General features: G+C 49.1%; 5 protein-coding genes across 5 annotated transcripts; 1 reads left to right on the top strand and 4 right to left on the bottom strand.

Moving 5' to 3' along the window:
• Positions 1 to 285: 285 nt before the first annotated feature.
• Positions 286 to 1092, bottom strand: ASPWEDRAFT_169327 (GPI anchored serine-threonine rich protein; the record flags this gene model as incomplete). The annotated part of the gene is made up of 1 exon (XM_040830436.1): positions 286 to 1092. The coding sequence occupies one exon, from the start codon at positions 1090 to 1092 to the stop codon at positions 286 to 288; it is 807 nt and encodes a 268-aa protein (XP_040693160.1).
• Positions 1093 to 3725: 2633 nt separating this feature from the next.
• On the bottom strand, positions 3726 to 5356 carry ASPWEDRAFT_105748 (aldehyde dehydrogenase; the record flags this gene model as incomplete). Its single annotated transcript, XM_040827754.1, has 4 exons — positions 3726 to 3870; positions 3938 to 4380; positions 4433 to 4826; positions 4893 to 5356. 4 exons carry the CDS (start codon positions 5354 to 5356, stop codon positions 3726 to 3728), a joined length of 1446 nt encoding a protein of 481 aa, XP_040693159.1.
• Positions 5357 to 6728: 1372 nt separating this feature from the next.
• ASPWEDRAFT_169325 (protoglobin family protein) lies at positions 6729 to 7680 on the bottom strand (the record flags this gene model as incomplete). The annotated part of the gene is made up of 3 exons (XM_040830435.1): positions 6729 to 7167; positions 7228 to 7498; positions 7569 to 7680. 3 exons carry the CDS (start codon positions 7678 to 7680, stop codon positions 6729 to 6731), a joined length of 822 nt encoding a protein of 273 aa, XP_040693158.1.
• Positions 7681 to 10752: 3072 nt separating this feature from the next.
• On the top strand, positions 10753 to 12159 carry exg1 (glucan 1,3-beta-glucosidase; the record flags this gene model as incomplete). The annotated part of the gene is made up of 3 exons (XM_040827649.1): positions 10753 to 10832; positions 10890 to 11284; positions 11363 to 12159. 3 exons carry the CDS (start codon positions 10753 to 10755, stop codon positions 12157 to 12159), a joined length of 1272 nt encoding a protein of 423 aa, XP_040693157.1.
• Positions 12160 to 12440: 281 nt separating this feature from the next.
• Positions 12441 to 16225, bottom strand: ASPWEDRAFT_180880 (putative importin 11). Its single transcript, XM_040831852.1, has 7 exons — positions 15848 to 16225; positions 15694 to 15794; positions 15495 to 15632; positions 14424 to 15439; positions 13897 to 14369; positions 13655 to 13843; positions 12441 to 13595 (listed from the first exon to the last, which is right to left on the bottom strand). The coding sequence occupies exons 1-7, from the start codon at positions 16010 to 16012 to the stop codon at positions 12540 to 12542; spliced, it is 3138 nt and encodes a 1045-aa protein (XP_040693156.1). The 5' UTR covers positions 16013 to 16225; the 3' UTR covers positions 12441 to 12539.
• Between the last annotated feature and the right edge of the window lie 99 nt (positions 16226 to 16324).

Here is a 16324-nt window from a genome sequence, read left to right as displayed (position 1 = left end):
TTATGTGATGGTTGAACAAAACAAAGGGTATTTTAATTGCAAGAACTAGATATGTACATCTACAAAATGAAAAAGACCAGGTGATAAGATCAAATTCGTTCACATGACCTCGTAACTAATCCTGCATCCAGGAATATGCTTGCAAAGTAGATTGTAAAAAAGGGAATCAAATAAGTAGTTGACATTTCAGACTAAGCTGAAGCCAGAAGAATCATAAACAAGGAGCCCATCCCTAGGATGGGGGAGCTAAAGCACTGTACACCATTCCATGCGCACGCGCAGAGCTTAGAAAGCGAGAACAGCAGCGACACCGATGGCGACGGCACCGAAGCTGATGGCGTTGCGGTCAGCAGCACCGGTGAAGACGGGCACCGAAGGAGAGGCACTGGAGGGGCTGCCGCTGGGGACGGAAGAGCTGCGCAGGGTGCTGGGCACAGAGGGGGTCTTGCTGGGGGAGACAATAGGCACAGTAACGCTGCCGGTACCAACGATGGGAGCAGACGAAGGAGTGGAGACAGCAGTGGGAGTAGCGGTGGTGGTAGCCTTGGCCTTAGTCTCAGTCTCAGGGCAGATGGTGGTGGTGACCTCGTAGGAGACCAAGTCGGTGGAGGAAGCATCAGCAGTAGCAGCAGCCGAGGTGACGGCCGAGGTGACAGCGGTGGTAGCAGCAGCGGTGGTGGTAGCGGGGGCAGCAGAAGAAGAGCCAGAGTAGCCGGGGTTGGAGATGCCGAACTGGGTAGACCACTGGTACTGGCCAGTACCCTCAACAACGAGCAAGAGACCATAGTGGGTGGTGTCGGGCTCGAGAGAGGTGCTGGGGGTCCAGCTGAACTTGCCAGAGTTGTCGATGCTCTCAGCCAAAGTTTCGAGGGGGACAACGTTGCTGCTGGGGCCGCGCAGGAGGACCAAAGAGATGGGTCCCTGGGTGGTAGGAGTCCACTCAATGTTGAAGGCCTTGCCAACAGGAACCAGCTGGTTCAGACCGGGGTTGGTAATGGCATTGCCCTCGGGGGACTTGGAGTAGTCAGGCTGGGTGTAGGCCGAAGCAAAGGCGGCGAGGGCCGAGATGACGGTGGTGGTGAAGAAACGCATCTTGTTTGTTTGATGATTTTTAAGAAAGGGAATGACAGTAAGGATGAAGATCCGAGTATTCCAGTTAAAAGAGCGACTGGAGTGGGAATGAGTGTTTTAAAAAAGAGTGACTGACGAAAAGGAACGTCTGATAAACACGAGGAAGAAGCGATATGGAAAGAGAAGAAAAGAAAGAAACGCAGTCAGGGTGGCGGAAGAGGGAAGAAAAGGGTTCAAAACAACACTAAGCCGACTAAACAGAGCCTCGACAAGTGAGCCCCCCTTGGGCAATGGGAGGAGTTCCTAAGATTGCAATTTCCAACACCCCTTGAAGCATTGTCAAATCACCGGTGCCCAAAGGCCATTCTGCGGCTCAGATTATGGTGGGTCGGGGGTAATGGCCGCTAAGACAAACCAACAATTTCGACATTTTTTGCGACAGAGAGGATACCTAGAGAAGTCTAAGCCCTGGCAGTGGCACCGGTTAGCCCTTTGTAAATGATGCGATGTGGAATGCCCAAGACCGACCGTGCCACGCTGGACGGAGGAATTGAAGGATGTTACCTTGCTAGCTGACCCCAAAACATCGCAAAAATCCACCAGCAGAAGTACAAGAATAGATCGGGGAAGACTAGCGATCAGACACAAGGCTCCTTCACAGCAGGGATTGGCGGAGACTCTGAGTTTCGAGTTGCCATCCAGGATTGATCCCAATCTCCTTCGGCGGCCCTAGAGGTTAGCAGCGAGAGCTAAGAGCGAACGGCGTCAAACTTACAAAGTATCTCGTGAGTGTTAAGACTAGTGCGGCCATTAAGTTTGCGTTTTAAGACAGAGTGTGAGATGGATTGACTTGAGAAGTGAGATCGATTGAGATGCACTGAGATGGTGGTGTTGAAAGAGGAACAGAATATGGCAAGGCGTGAGGTTGAAGACGACTACGAGATCCTCCCTTCTCCCCATCTTTTCCTTTTCTCACCCAACATCCACCTCCAAACAGAGTCTCCCAGACCCCCTCTCGCGACACAGACCTCCGGATAATATCCGAGCGGCAATGCAACTAATTAATTTAGCATCTTATTATTTTGATTATTAGTCCCCTGCTATTAAGAGGTGAGTCTGCGGTGTGCCTGGAGGAGCCAAAGGAAAATGACAGCTGAATATCAATCTTCCTGCCAGGCAGCACGCGACGAAAGAGTCATGCAAACAGGCAGATATTCGGACAGCGGGTAGTTATCCAAATCAAGAATCTCTCCACGCCGTTATGGAGATAGTCCCACAATTGGCATTAAGCCCTTGCTTGAGAGAGTTTGGTTCCTGGACGATCGCATCCCCCGTTGTTCGAGCACAGCAGTGATCATCATTGCCTGCGGATAAACTCCAATGATCGACTCTTTTTGTGAAACTGTGTCACTACAACTCCATACTGACTCGGTGCAACAGGATTCAGGGATTCTTTCTAAAGCCATGTTGCTTTTAATGGAAATAGTAACAGCAATCACACTTCTCCCGTTTAAACCAATGCGACGGTGCGACAACTCCATTTAGAAATTAAAGGCATACAGAAGCAACACGGGTTATGGAGTACATTGGATTGGATATCATGCAGCCAAGGACTTTAGTCCGTTGAAACACGAGACGAGGCTGATATTTGATTCCGCCTTTAACGATGCATAGACTTGCCGCAGGGACAGTACATCGACTGCCTTGTTCCGGGGAGTTGACATTATTAAGGATTCTCATATGGGCGTCTCAAGAGCTATGATTCCAGTCCCTTCTGGCGGTTCAGATATGCAGCACAGTCCAAGCTGGACAGAGTGCGTTGTCGCCCTAATAGCTATGAGTAGACAAAGACTCAACATCGTGGGATGAAACAAGAAGGCATGAAGCTCCTCACCACCCAAAAAAGAATGCGTCGATGTGCTGAAAGAATCTGGAATCCTGGACCATTCCATGCCCTCAAGTTTTCCCTCGAGCATACTCATACTCATACTTGCTATGCTTCCAAGTTCCAAGAACATTGAACTGCTACTAACAGCCCACACTGACTTTTGCTTGGCCTTTCTTAATTATGCAATATTAATTATCCGGATGCCCCTCCGTGTTAAATTTCCACAATAATGACCACAATAATAATTTATTCTCCGAACGCCTTAGCTTAAACAAGACTACCAAGGCTCGAACAACCGTGGAAAAGCGCCCGTCATTTTGATTCGACCATGGATGCTGTACAATAACCGCTCACGGAATAATCCGACATCGCCAACACAATTTTTACGACTTGGGATGCCACCGGCATAAGCCTCAACACTAACGCTGGGTATTTTTTTGATCTATCGTCGCGAGTGGATAGCAGCCATACGAGCCAAGGGGCCTAGATCAGAAAACGAGAGGCTCAAAAATCCAAATGGGGCCAAAAGTGAATGAGGTATCATCGTTATTGGTATAGTTTCATATCCAATGTCCAAAGGGATCGCTTCCCATGGGTCCCAAATCTATAGACCATCTGACCATCTCCCTCGCTTGCTTCAAAGTTTGCTTTTGTCGTGAACCCTTCCTTAATATGCAAACCCTTCCCAACCCTGCATATTATAGCTCCACTAACACGAGCCCTATCAAAACTCAGTCGTTTCAATTGATAAAGAGACTTTGCGATATTATTCCACCCAGGTCACCGTTTTGGTTTGCAAAAATTCATCATAGCCCGACGTTCCTCCGAACCGACCGAATCCACTGCTCTTCCATCCACCGTGTGGCAGAACAGGCTCATCGTGTATGGTCAACGAGTTGATATGGACCGCCCTATAACAGCACTAATCAGAAAAGGGCCCCATAGTTCATAGGCCAGAAGGATCGAGGCCAGACTTACCCGCTTTCAATCTGCCGGGCAACTCGCAGCCCCCGAAACAGGTTGTTGGTGAAGACGGCACTTGTGAGGCCGTATTCCGTATCGTTGGCTAGAGCAATCGCATCCTCCTCGGTGTCGACAACCAGCAGGGATACAGTGGGTCCAAATGACTCGGTGGAATAGATATCCATGTCCTTAGTGACATTGTCAACTATCAGGGGTCGTAGGCTGTGACTGGAAGATTCGGTCGCTTTGGCGTCCCCAAACAGCACGTCCGCTCCCTTGGACAGTGCATCGGTTACCAGCTCTCTGTTCTTGTCAACGGCAGCGGATGCCACAAGGACTGGTGCCGGGGCATTCTTGCCAAATACATTCTCTGTTGTCTGAACCAAAATCTGACGGAATTTCTCTGCAATAGACCGCTGTACCACGATGCGCTCGGTGGACATGCAAATTTGACCAGACTAACTCTGTCAGGTTTCTTCTCAGTGCAATCTAACAAGTGCAAGTACTCACATGCAGAAAGGATCCTATAGTGCAGCCCATGGCGGCCTTTTCCAGATTCGCGTCATCCAAAACGATGGCTGATGCCTTGCCGCCCAATTCCAAAATTACTGGCTTGATGTATTTACCAGCAGTAGCAGCGATGATAGAGCCGACTCGAGTACTACCTGTGAAGTTGATTTTTCGGACAGCCGGATGAGCAATGAGGGCATTGGTGACCGCCGCAGCGTCTGAAGGCTGGTGGTAGAGGACATTGAGACAGCCTGCGGGAAGACCAGCATCCCGATAAATCTCACCAAGGGCATGGAAACATCTCGGAGATAATTCAGAGCCTTTAAGAACGGTTGTGTTGCCTGCTGCTAGTGGAAGGGCAACGGCGCGAGTTCCGAGAATGAATGGCGCGTTCCTGTGAGTTGATGATTAACTTACCATTGCTTCACAGGATGATTTCCACTTCCACAGCGAGTCTTACCAGGGCACAATCCCCAAGATCACTCCATATGGCTCCTTGAATACCATGGCACCCTCCCCTTCCTGAGACACCGACGGTACCTTGCCTTCGATCGAAGGAATTCTTCCAGCAAAGTCCTTCAGAAATTCAGAACCCATCATAAATGTTTTCTCTACAAATGGTCTCGCAGCTCCTGTTTCCTCCATCTGGTATCCGATCAACTCCTCTTTCCGGGAAAGCATGATATCCGCTGCCTTGAGCAAGATATCCCGGCGGTCGTATGGCGTCGTATTTCTCCATGCGGGGAAGGCCGCCTTCGCAGCGGCCACAGCACGGTTGGCATCGTCGACTGAAGCGCTGGCACAGAGACTGATCACTTCGCCAGTTGCAGGGGCTCGGACTTCGAATTTAGAATTTGTTATGATCGATTCATTGTTAATGATAAGAGGGATGGCACCCTTTGCACTGTTGCTGAATTCCGTCATTTTGAAGTCGTGCCACGATTAGGGAGCTGGGGGAGATTCTAGCATTCAACCTGGGTTGTTGCAGATGAGGCAGAGATAAGAACAATCGGCTCTGTAAAGGGGGAGGGGGATGATTAAGAATAACGGCAGATGTAGAGTCTCGACTCCCGAATTAGTTTCAATGTGGAAGGTTAGCGTGATGGGCGAGATCGTTAGTTCCAAGACGTTTGTCTTGTAGGTGCAGCTACCGAAGTGAGGGGAAAATGCCCCAGGTTCGACGAACGGTCGTTACAACAAAAACATTGACAACGCTGCTCCATCCTGCCCCTGCGATCTGTACATTCAGTTTCTTTGTTAAAAAAAGAGCCGAATCAAGAGGGACTGAAAGCTGGAAGTCATGACGTCTTGGACATCTGTCAAACCTAACTGTCACGGCATTTTCCAAGTTTGACGTTCCAACGTTGCTCCCGCAGTGGATAACTTTCCCGGCAGTGGCTACTAGTTATCAGTTCCACTATGGCTTGCAGACTGCAGCCACTGTGCAGGGTGTATCAGGTCAATCTGCAAGCCATAGCAGATGAAGCTCTCATGGGGGTCATGGATATTGTCAACAAGCAACAATAGTACGTGCACTAGGGCCATGTGCTGCGAGTTGTCCAGAGTAATGGAATTCGGTAGCTGCCAGGCCTGGTGCTGGAGTCTGGACCGATATGAAGACACGTTGATCATTAATTGGCGATGGATTGTTGCAATTATCGTCCTTTTCTCTGCACAATGGCAATAAAATGACAATAATTGCAACAATCAAAGAAAAAGAAAAAGAAGCAGAATTGAAGCTGCTTCTGTCGGGAGCTATAGTCCCAACTGGGATTAGTGTCGTCTGCCCCTCGCGTCCTTGATCATCGAAGCTGCTTCTTCCATCCACTTGAACAACTCGTGATTTTCATCCCTTTTCTCTCCTGGACATGGGATGGATCTACAGTTACACTGTCTGTGCCTAATTATTCTAATAGTACTTGATCATCCCCCTTGTTGCTAATCGTGGACTGGTGAAACTACCTATCTATGAGTGTCTTGGCGCTAGGTAGGCAGTAAGTCTGCCCCGAGAATTACGGAGTACTCTTGAAGGACATCTAAGATATGAGGGACGACAGTAAGATCAAATCTATATTCCAGTATCAACCGGGACGTGAAGTACTATGTTTGCAGGTATCAATGGATAATGACTGATGACCGGTGACTGGTAGATGATAGACAAACCCCAACACCCCCTATGCTTTACCAAGGAATGAAGCGAAGAAAAAATAACCCCAAGATATATATCACAATGCGCCTGATATGCTCCTTTTTGTTCAATCACGCTTCGATAAAAGACGTTTCATCCATCCCTGGATCATTTCCCAGCCCATATCTTGGTCTCCGTACCACTACTGCCGTTTGTGAACTCAGCAAAGGGACACGCGGAGGTGGCAGATGGAGCTCCACTGTTAATGCTGGAGCGATCATCTTCACTGGAGCTTCCTGTTGTGCTGCCCTCACCCAAGATCTTTTTATCGCCTAGGTATCCCTCCTTTTCTTCCTCCATATTGATTTGGGACATCTCGTCGGCGAACTCCTCACCATCCCTAACACGAAACCTGGCGAACAGGTCGTTCTGGATCCAGATGATTTTGTTGATAGCTCGCAGCAGAGCTATCTTGCGACTGAGAGAGAGGTGAGGGTGGGACATGAGGGCTTCCGTGAAAATGTCTTGGATGAACCCGAGGAGAGCGCCAATGTGGATATATTCGATATTGAGGGCGTGCAAACGCTCTTGGCCACAGTGCATCACACTACAAAGACGATTAGATAAAGGTCTTACACATGTATTGGAGGAGGGGGAGCGAACGTACCCTACTTTGTTCAGATACCGCCAGAACTCCATTTGGGAGGGATCAGAGCAGATCTTGATCAAGTACCACCGAAGAAACATTTTTCGACGCTTGATCTGGGGACTCTCTTCCGTGAAAAAATCCTCCACCGGCGTCTCATCGGCGGTACTCCTGGTGTGAAAAGCACGAGCAGTGATGTCCGTTTCCAGGAGCTTTTTATAGACGATGTTGACCACGGCGGGAATCAGGGCCTTGATGTACTTGGAGCCTGATGCAAGAGCTTCAACATCACCTGCAGGGATGGTCAGTTTGACGACACATACAGCTGGATGACTATCAGCTCTTTGGACGAGAGAACGTACAGGAATTGAAGTCTAGGAATTCACGAAGGTAGTTGATGCGGGCCTCGAGTCTGGTGTATAAGGATTTCCGGTCAACATGCTTGACGGGCCGGCCTTCAAGCAAATATTCCATCTTGTCGTTGTGGATAAGGTTCAATATAAGTATTTGTGATATAGCTGGAGGCACGAACTCCTGGGGTTGTTTCAAGGGACCTCGTGGGATAAGCAGAGATGCTTGAGGAAGATGGGAAGATGGAGACAACAGGATCGAACCGGGATACCCTTGGTGCTTATATATGTACATGCATTCGCAAGGAAATACCCTCAAGGAGAGAACACCTCCACTTCTCTTCCCACGCGGGAACCGTTCCAGAAAGGGACCATAATCGACGAGGCCTCGAATTGGCCCGGTATACCATTCCGGACACCATCAGGCCAGATCGATGCATCAGGATTCCGAAACCTGGCGACCAGTCTGTCAATCATGGATCCTCCAATGGTCTGATCAGTCCACAGGCTGAAACACGTGGTACCGTGGAGCTTTCGGGGATATAGATTGTATAATTGCATCGCGGCACGGTTTGAATGACCCGAAGCGCTAGTGGATTGTGATCAATGTTGAAGAATCAATCATAATGGGGGATTTCGAATATTTCCTGCTTCAACATGGGCGGCATAAAATAATACTAATCGCGCACACGTATTTGATGGTCAAACGGACGTTCGCGACTCCACAATAGTGGCCCATCCGAGCATTTCGGAGCCGACGGCAGACGGAACGACGGAGCTTCTTAGGCGATGGCAGATGTCATCCACTGGAGCAACAGAGAGACAACAAATCACAACACGTGAAAAAGAATAGTGCCTACGGATGTCATCTCCATTAGACGCGGTAGGTTGCTAACTTGTTTCAGGTAGTTGTTTACGAGTTACGAATTAGAATCGCGGCGATGACGATAGTGATTCTATTCTGATGGTCGCGAGAAAAAAAAGGAGCAGCGGGACTATCCAAAGACGTATAACGGTCGGGACCTTATATCCTAATGAGTACTGTCCTCCGGGGTGTCTCCTTTTTTCTAGACTCTTGTTAGACTGGTTGGGGCTGAGAATCGAGATTTGAGGGTGAAATCGGAGATCCAATCTGCCTGCGCTGTGTCGCGTGATGGTGGAGATTCCGATGGAGGCTGCCACCATGGCCTGATCGAAGAGAAAAAAATAATAACAGGAAACCCGGTTTTCCCTCGAGTGATTCAGCAACGATAATTGAATGGAAGAAACAGGAAAGTAATACGAGAAAAATTGATCGGAAAATGGACAGGTCAATTGAGGGTATCCCAAGTCTTAAGAAATCGACATCTTCTGCAGCATCAAATTTGCCGGTCCCTTCATCAACTTGAAACGGTTTACCGCGGCGATCAACAGCGTTTTTCCTGCTCATCCATTCACTGTCCTGATTTCTTCTTTTTCTCCTCGTTTCTCTGCCGCCATACGGAGATATCGCCCGTCATTTCAACATTAGAGTAGTTTCACAAATGCCGAATGGTCTCAGTCTTGACTGACAGTACTGTGGATCTCCAACGGTCGACATGAACCATGGAAGGATGAGGATTTGTTTAATGATGGTGTTTGCTATTCCTAACCCACTCGTGCATCCTTAATTTGAATAGTATTGCCGTGTCCTGGAAGCTGGGTGGTGTTGATTCGTGGTCGAGGGTCTTGTATACAGGTAGACTTGAACCAGGAGAGATGAGAATTAATTGACACCAACCATGGTACCTAGGTAGACTCGTATATTTATGCCAATAAGAAGCATTATTGTTATCTTGCACATCCAAGACGATTTCAATTATATTACTGAAGCCAAGACAATATTCGACCTGTCAATTCTCCCTCGCTCTTGGATCTGTCGACGGCATGACCTCTACACCACCATCATCGCCATCACCATCACGAGCACGAATGATGTCCCCAATCTAGAGCCTGAGGAATTGATTCACCGTTTCAGAATGTCTAAGCGAAGTTCGCAAATGGGTCGCATTGATCGTCGATTCAAGGGGCCCGATATAGCAATGCTGGTGCAGATCCGATCGGCTATATGGACAGGGAATACTGATCCATGTCGTATACAATTACGAAGAACAGATCTACATGTCTAGATCTAGATAGATTCAGCAGCAACAATGCCAATTATCCTATAGATGATGCAAACGGGCAATGGCAAAGATACTGTGCTGCGTAACTCTTTCGCTGAGGAATGCTGGCCACGTGCTGGCCGAATCCATCGCCTCCGCATTTCCTCTTCCCGCCTTTCATCCTCGACCGAAAACATCTTTGTTTCCTTTTCCATCACTCTAATTGAACTGTTACAATGCAAGGTTCCCTTAATGATCCATCATCTAAATCAATTCTACCACCAATATGGCACAAAGTCTGAGATGTCTATTGAACCCCCCGCATACTTGGCAGTTGATATCGGAATCATCCGAAGCCTCGAGAACCTAAGCCTAGCCAGACTCCAAGACCAGATGAAGAATTGGGCCTAATAGCAATTGATGAATGAAGACAACGACTAATCTGATTATCCAGCCAGCTTTCCACTTGAAGTTTCACTGCTTCTTTGCTTCCAGGATGATTGCTAACGGAAACGTGCTTTCCCGCCCCGAATTCGAAGAGAAGACAGCCCACGCAATTGAGAAAGACCTGAGGGGCTCTGTCCTTTGCTTGGGTTTCCACTGGATCTACATTGCATTCAGGATTGAATCCTACCCTTCTCTCTCCGCTCATTGCGTTGCCTTCTTCTCTGTAGCCCCTCCACATTCTGGTACAGTCTGGATGGCTAGGTATCATCGACCACTGCTGCCCTGCTGTACCTTGTTGCGCGTCCGACCGGGCCCATCGACGCTATGCTTGCTCACTTGAGAAAAACAAAGTCCTTTGTTTACTGACCTAGACCCAGTCTGATTCTTGGTTGCTCTGCTGTCACCCTTCTGCTTTCGGGCCACTCCTGCAAACAATTTCTAGGGGCTGTCTCTACCTCGTTTCATATTCTTGCTTTAGTCTGCATTCGGACGGCTAACTTGTCGAGGGCTAAAACAACGTTTACTTAAACCAGGTGGTTTCCATACCAATCGACGTGATATCCTCGTCCACCATCGGTCCTCTGCCCAACCTCCTAGTTTTCAAGAGGCACCGGAGCCTATCCATCATGTTCGTTAGATTCTCGAAAAAGGCGCTCCTGGCGCTGTCTCTTGTAGCAGCTGTAGCCAAAGCTGCCCCTCCACGGGTGTAAGTTACCACGATACTGTCCTTCCTCATCTAGGTAATTGCTCACGACTAGCTTAGTGGTTTAACATCTCGCGATCTCACCTTTGACTACGACAATGACAAGCTTCGCGGGGTCAACCTCGGTGGCTGGCTTGTGTTGGAGCCCTGGATCACACCGTCAATTTTCGACGGGGCGGGGGAGGCTGCTGTTGACGAATGGACGCTCTGTGAGACTCTGGGCAAGGAAGAGGCCAAGGCCAGACTGTCTGCGCATTGGAACTCCTTTGTCAGCCAGGCCGATTTCGATGAGATTGCTGAGGCCGGTCTGAACCACGTCAGAATCCCAGTTGGTTACTGGGCCGTCTCTCCCGTTGAGGGTGAACCATACGTCGACGGTCAGCTGGAGGCCCTTGACAATGCGATTGGCTGGGCCCAAGCCGCGGGTATCAAGGTTTTGATCGACTTGCATGGCGGTAAGTTTATTGGAAAAGAGGGGAAAGAGCAATAGGATTAAATGCATCCTGTTTGCTGACAAGGTTGGATGTGACTAGCACCGGGCTCTCAAAATGGATTCGACAACAGTGGACACAGAGGAGCTATCAACTGGCTGCCAGGAAATTCGAAGCAGGACCCGGCTCTTCTATCCATCAAACTTCTGGCTGAGCGGTATACTAAATATGCCGACGTCGTGACTGCCATCGAGGCCATCAATGAGCCCAACATCCCTGGGGGGTTGAGCAAAGGAGGACTGGAGAAATATTACTATGATTCCTGGGGTGCGGTCCGAGAGCATAACGACGACACCACGGTCGTCTTAAGCGATGGTTTCCTATCGACAGAAAGCTGGAATGGCTTCATGACTGACGACAAGGGTGTCTGGAACGTGATGATGGATGCACACCACTATGAGGTTTTCGATGACGGTCTTTTGGCAATGGATATTAGTTCGCATACCCGCGCCGCTTGCCAGTTCAGCGCCGAGCATATCCAGCCAACAGACAAGTGGACTATCGTTGGAGAGTGGACTGCTGCCCTCACTGACTGCACTAAATATCTGAATGGCCGCGGAATCGGTGCCCGCTATGATGGTACCAAGCCCGGAAGCTCTAAGATCGGTGATTGCGGTGTCAGGTTGCAGGGCAGGACAGCCGATCTCCCCGCGGAGGAGAAGACTAAACTTCGCCAGTTTATTGAAGCTCAGCTCGATGCTTATGAAAAGAAGACCGGTTGGATATTCTGGACCTGGAAGACCGAGGGGTCGCCCGAATGGGATATGCGACAATTGCTTGCGGAGGGTGTTTTCCCCCAGCCTTTGACGGACAGAGCATTCCCACCACAGTGTGCTTAAATCGAGGAATGGAAGCTCTTGCGGTTTATTTCTCTCTTTAATGGCAACGGAGTGTCTCTCTTTTGAGCAGCATTATTGAACCCTATTGGGACACATTATCAGGGTTCTTCCTGGAAAGTGTTATTGATATTGACATTTAGTCTAGTTTTAGAATGAACAATAAAATGATTTTATTTTATTTTATTTTAATTTTTTTTTTTTTTTTTTTCATATTTTCATTACTCCGGCGTCGAACGACTATCTATAGGGGGTACGTAACAATGTACGAGAAAATATGCTGGCCCAAATAAGCAGATCTGCAACGGCCGGAACAGCATGCAAAATCTCCTAGGTAGCAATTCAACTACCTATCCCAAGGCGGCTAAAATTGAGGATCACAATCAAATAAGGCCCAAAGCCCCAAATGCAGCAACAACGTCACGATCGACATTGAGAAGCCACTCCTCCTGGAACCGCTGCTCACCCCCACAACCCACAATCAACGAGTGGAGACGCTGTCGGATAAAGTCTCGAATGTTGATCTTGTGGATCACGTCCGATCCCTCCCAGTCGCGTCGACGTTCGTTCTCCGGTGGCTCGTTTTCGTCGTACTTGCCTGTCTGGGCATTGTTCCAGACGACCAGGTAATCTCCGCCTCGCGGGTCATTGGGGTCCTCACCGGCGCCTTCGGAAAGTTCGGTGACGATATCAGTCCAGATGTTCAGGTAGGACTGAAGGTGGTTGAGAATGTAATGCGGGGGCTGGGAGTCTGGGCCATTGAGAGTCAGGATCTGGGTGAGGGCGAGGGCGTGTAGTTTCTTTTGGTTAACGCTGCCGATGTTATCGTAATGGAGGAACCACTCGGTCAGGATCCAGGTCATGACCTGTTCGTCTGATGTTGCTGTTGCGGCGGAAACGGCGGAGACGAAGATCTTGGGGTTGGCGAGAGCCAGGCGGGCGAGGACGGAGAAGTAGTCTGTCTCGACTACGCCATAGACAGAGGTGGTTTTTCTGTTGGGTCCGGTGGTTTGGCTGGCTTCGTGGGCGGAGTGAAGGCCTTCGAGGAGAGATGCTAAGAATGAACTGTCGAGAAGCGATTGGGCGAGGACTTGGTAGCTTTGTTCGCTGCCGCCATCCACCGTTTCGGCACCGCGGATTATGAGCTCCACGAGGCGGGGGACAATGCCCAAACGCTGGCGGGTAGTTATTTGTAGAAGGCTCTCGAAGGAGGTGAGGAGGTGGAATCTGATACGGTCGCTGAGCACCTCCTGAGGAGCAAGGATGATGTAGGATTCTGCGATTTGAAGAGCTTGGGGAACACTGTCTGTGGCGGCTTCGAAGATCGGGAAGAGGGCGGGAAGAAGGGAGAGAATCTCAGGAGAAGCTGGCGATGGAGTTTGCATAATAATCGCGGACCAGAGCTCTAGCGCCTCATCCAGGAGGTATATCAGGGTATCCTGAGAGATGCTATTAGCCTGGCTCCAAAGGGGGCTATCCAAAACAAAGGGTGACTTACAGAGCCCGGCTCCACCGAGCTTTGAATGAGAGGCAGAATCAAAGAGTGGTACCGCGCCGAATCTTGTTTGAGAGAGTGTATCAAAGAAGAAAGGAGAGTGAGAATCGCCTGCTTCATTAAATGTTCCTCGCCCGAATGTTCCCAAAGCGGAGGCAATAAGGACAAGATCTGATCCGAGAAGGGGGTAATCTGGGAAGCGTTAGAATTACTCGGTCTACAGCAGGACGGGGTTTCTTTCATACGTGATCTTCCATCTTGACCACCGCCACACGAACTGTCTCCAAGAGGCCCATTTTAATTTCAGAGAGTTCAACCTCTTCAATAAGGGACATGAGACCCTGGAGTATGGCTGGCGCGTATGGCATAAATCCAGTAGGGGAAAATTCGTAAGGGTCAAGCACGTTACGGAGCTGTCTGCCTGCAGTAATCCGGACGACAAGATCGTTCAACGGATCCTGCTTGTTAAGCAAGTGCTGGAAGATCTGGTAGATAGCATCTCTGTTCAACTCGCCGGGTTTCACTGGGACCCATTGACCAAGCACAATTGCAATCCTCCTTCTAAGAAGGTTATATCCTTGCTCTTGGATCTGAACCTCTGGTACCAGGGTTGATTGCAGGAACGTGTTGAAATCCAGGTGCTGCTCTAAACTTGCAGAGGCCAGTCCAATAGCTGAATACAACGAATCCTTCAATAGCACGTCGCGTCCTTCAGGGCCTGGAGACTTGGTCAGTGTTGATTCGAGATGACCTCATCGTAACTCAAACTTACTTGCAAAGGAATAGAACACACTCAACAGACGTGGGATGAGCAGCTCCTTAAAATGAATGACGAGGTCAAGGAAAAGCTTTTCGGAACAAGAGCGAATGGAAAACTCCCATGCTTCAGCGACATCTTCCTCCTTTCTCTCCCACTCCTCAGGGTCTTCCTCCCATTCCTGGAAGTCACTTTTTCTAAACTTAAAGAACTGGGTAACAAGAAGTTCCATGACAGAGACCACAAATTCTTGTGTGAATAGTTGCGACTTGATCAGCTCGACCGATTGTTTCTTCTCTTCCTTATCTTGAGGTGTCTGATATTTGAATGTCTGGACTGGATTGAATGCCATCCTCGCGCAAGCTCTAATCAGAAGTAGTGCCCTAAGTCCAGTTTTCTCCATCAAGGACTTTCCTTCCGACTCCCCGTCAGCTCCTAATTTGCCGTAATCCTCACTAAGTTTGACGACCAAACTCCAGTATGATTGCACCAGAGGAATACTATCCGGGAGCAAGGCGAAAGAGGCAGGATGTGTTTTTGCCATTTCCACATGGAGTTTAGACAACTGCAAGAGGTGTTTCTCAATCGCTCTGTGGACTGGCTCTGGTAGTGTGACCGAGCCATGCACGAACGAAAGGAATCTGCTGAAATGAGAGTGAGTGAGAACCCAGAAGTCTCGGACTTCATTAGCACGGCTGGGGTGCTCGAATCCCGCGATGACCAGTCGTCGAACGACCTTCAAGCATATCAAGCTCTGTTCGAGTGCATCTATCAAAGCTGCCTCATCGGCCCCGCCCTGCTCCAAGAAGGCGCCCCATTTGTTCACTTTGTCCACATATATGCTGCCCAGCAGATTGAATATCTCCGGAGAAACGCTTTGAAGATGCGCACGCGTCCTTTGCAATCTGGCGGTGGACAACTCTTTGATAATTTGTAGGATGATTGTAAGGGTCCGAGGTAGCTGTAATGGGTTCGCGCCAGGCTGAGTCGACGATCGAAGGAAGGCAATGGCCGAGGTGATTCCATCGGGCCTTTACAAGCAGATCAATAGATGTCAATTTTGAGGGAGAAGGTATTTCGACGCACCATTCTGCGGGAAATTCGTAACGCATGATTTTCGCAATCATCAACGAGTTGTGAAGGGCCAAAAGAGGAGCGGGCTCAACCACACCAGCTTGGAGGGCCCTAGTCTTGATATGATCTTTCTCTTCTTTCTTGATTGCACTTTCTGATATTAGCTCACAGTATCGGGTATAGATATTTATTGTCTTTGGTGCACGCATACTTTGTCGCAGTCTTTCGCCAGAATTTGTCGATGCCATTTTTCAACTGTATAATGGAAAGATATCGGACCTCGATCGGTACGGAGTAATCTAGGAATATATCCTACAGAACTTAGCATCACTCAAGATAGACTGCCAGCCAAAGAAAACAAGTACCTGCAGAAAGGAATGGTACTTCTCCTGCTTCTCCCAATTCTGGAGTTGCTGAGTACCCGTCTGCACCTGCTGCTGCGTAGAGCTGGCAGCTAGAATCATTGCATTGAGCACATTCTCATGGCTTAGAGGATTAGCTTCCCCAGGCAACTCGAGAACCTGGGCCATGGTCAAGTGTTGATGGTGGAGACCGTCAAGGGTGTTGATAGCAGTACTACTGCAGATCGATCGGGCAAAGAACTTCTTAAGACAATGCTGCCATAAGATACCGGAAGATAGCTCGAACCCCCCTGGGTTTCCGTCCTGTAATCAACAGCGACACAAGAGAAATGATATTAAAAACCAAACAAGCTCGACACGGCAGCAACAAGCTCCCATTCATTCATTCCTTTGCTATTCCTCGTCAAAGGTCGACTCCCCGCCCTCTGCGGGAGAGGCCGGCGCATAGTTGTTCCCGACCGACAGTACCCTAGGTCTGGA

Source organism: Aspergillus wentii (genome assembly GCF_001890725.1).
Source record: "Aspergillus wentii DTO 134E9 unplaced genomic scaffold ASPWEscaffold_2, whole genome shotgun sequence".
In the NCBI taxonomy this organism is placed as follows: Eukaryota; Fungi; Ascomycota; class Eurotiomycetes; order Eurotiales; family Aspergillaceae; genus Aspergillus; species Aspergillus wentii.
Note: the sequence above shows the minus strand (reverse complement) of the source record. Positions and strands in the feature narration are given on the sequence as shown.

Excerpts from the sequence above, each read along its gene's own strand:
- ASPWEDRAFT_180880 (XM_040831852.1), bottom strand. The coding sequence starts at position 16,012 with ATGGCCCAGGTTCTCGAGTTGCCTGGGGAAGCTAATCCTCTAAGCCAT. Across the intron at positions 14,370-14,423 it reads TGTGTTCTATTCCTTTGCAA|GCCCTGAAGGACGCGACGTG; the intron begins GTAAGTTTGAGT and ends CCAAGTCTCCAG. Across the intron at positions 13,844-13,896 it reads TGGTCAAGATGGAAGATCAC|ATTACCCCCTTCTCGGATCA; the intron begins GTATGAAAGAAA and ends AACGCTTCCCAG.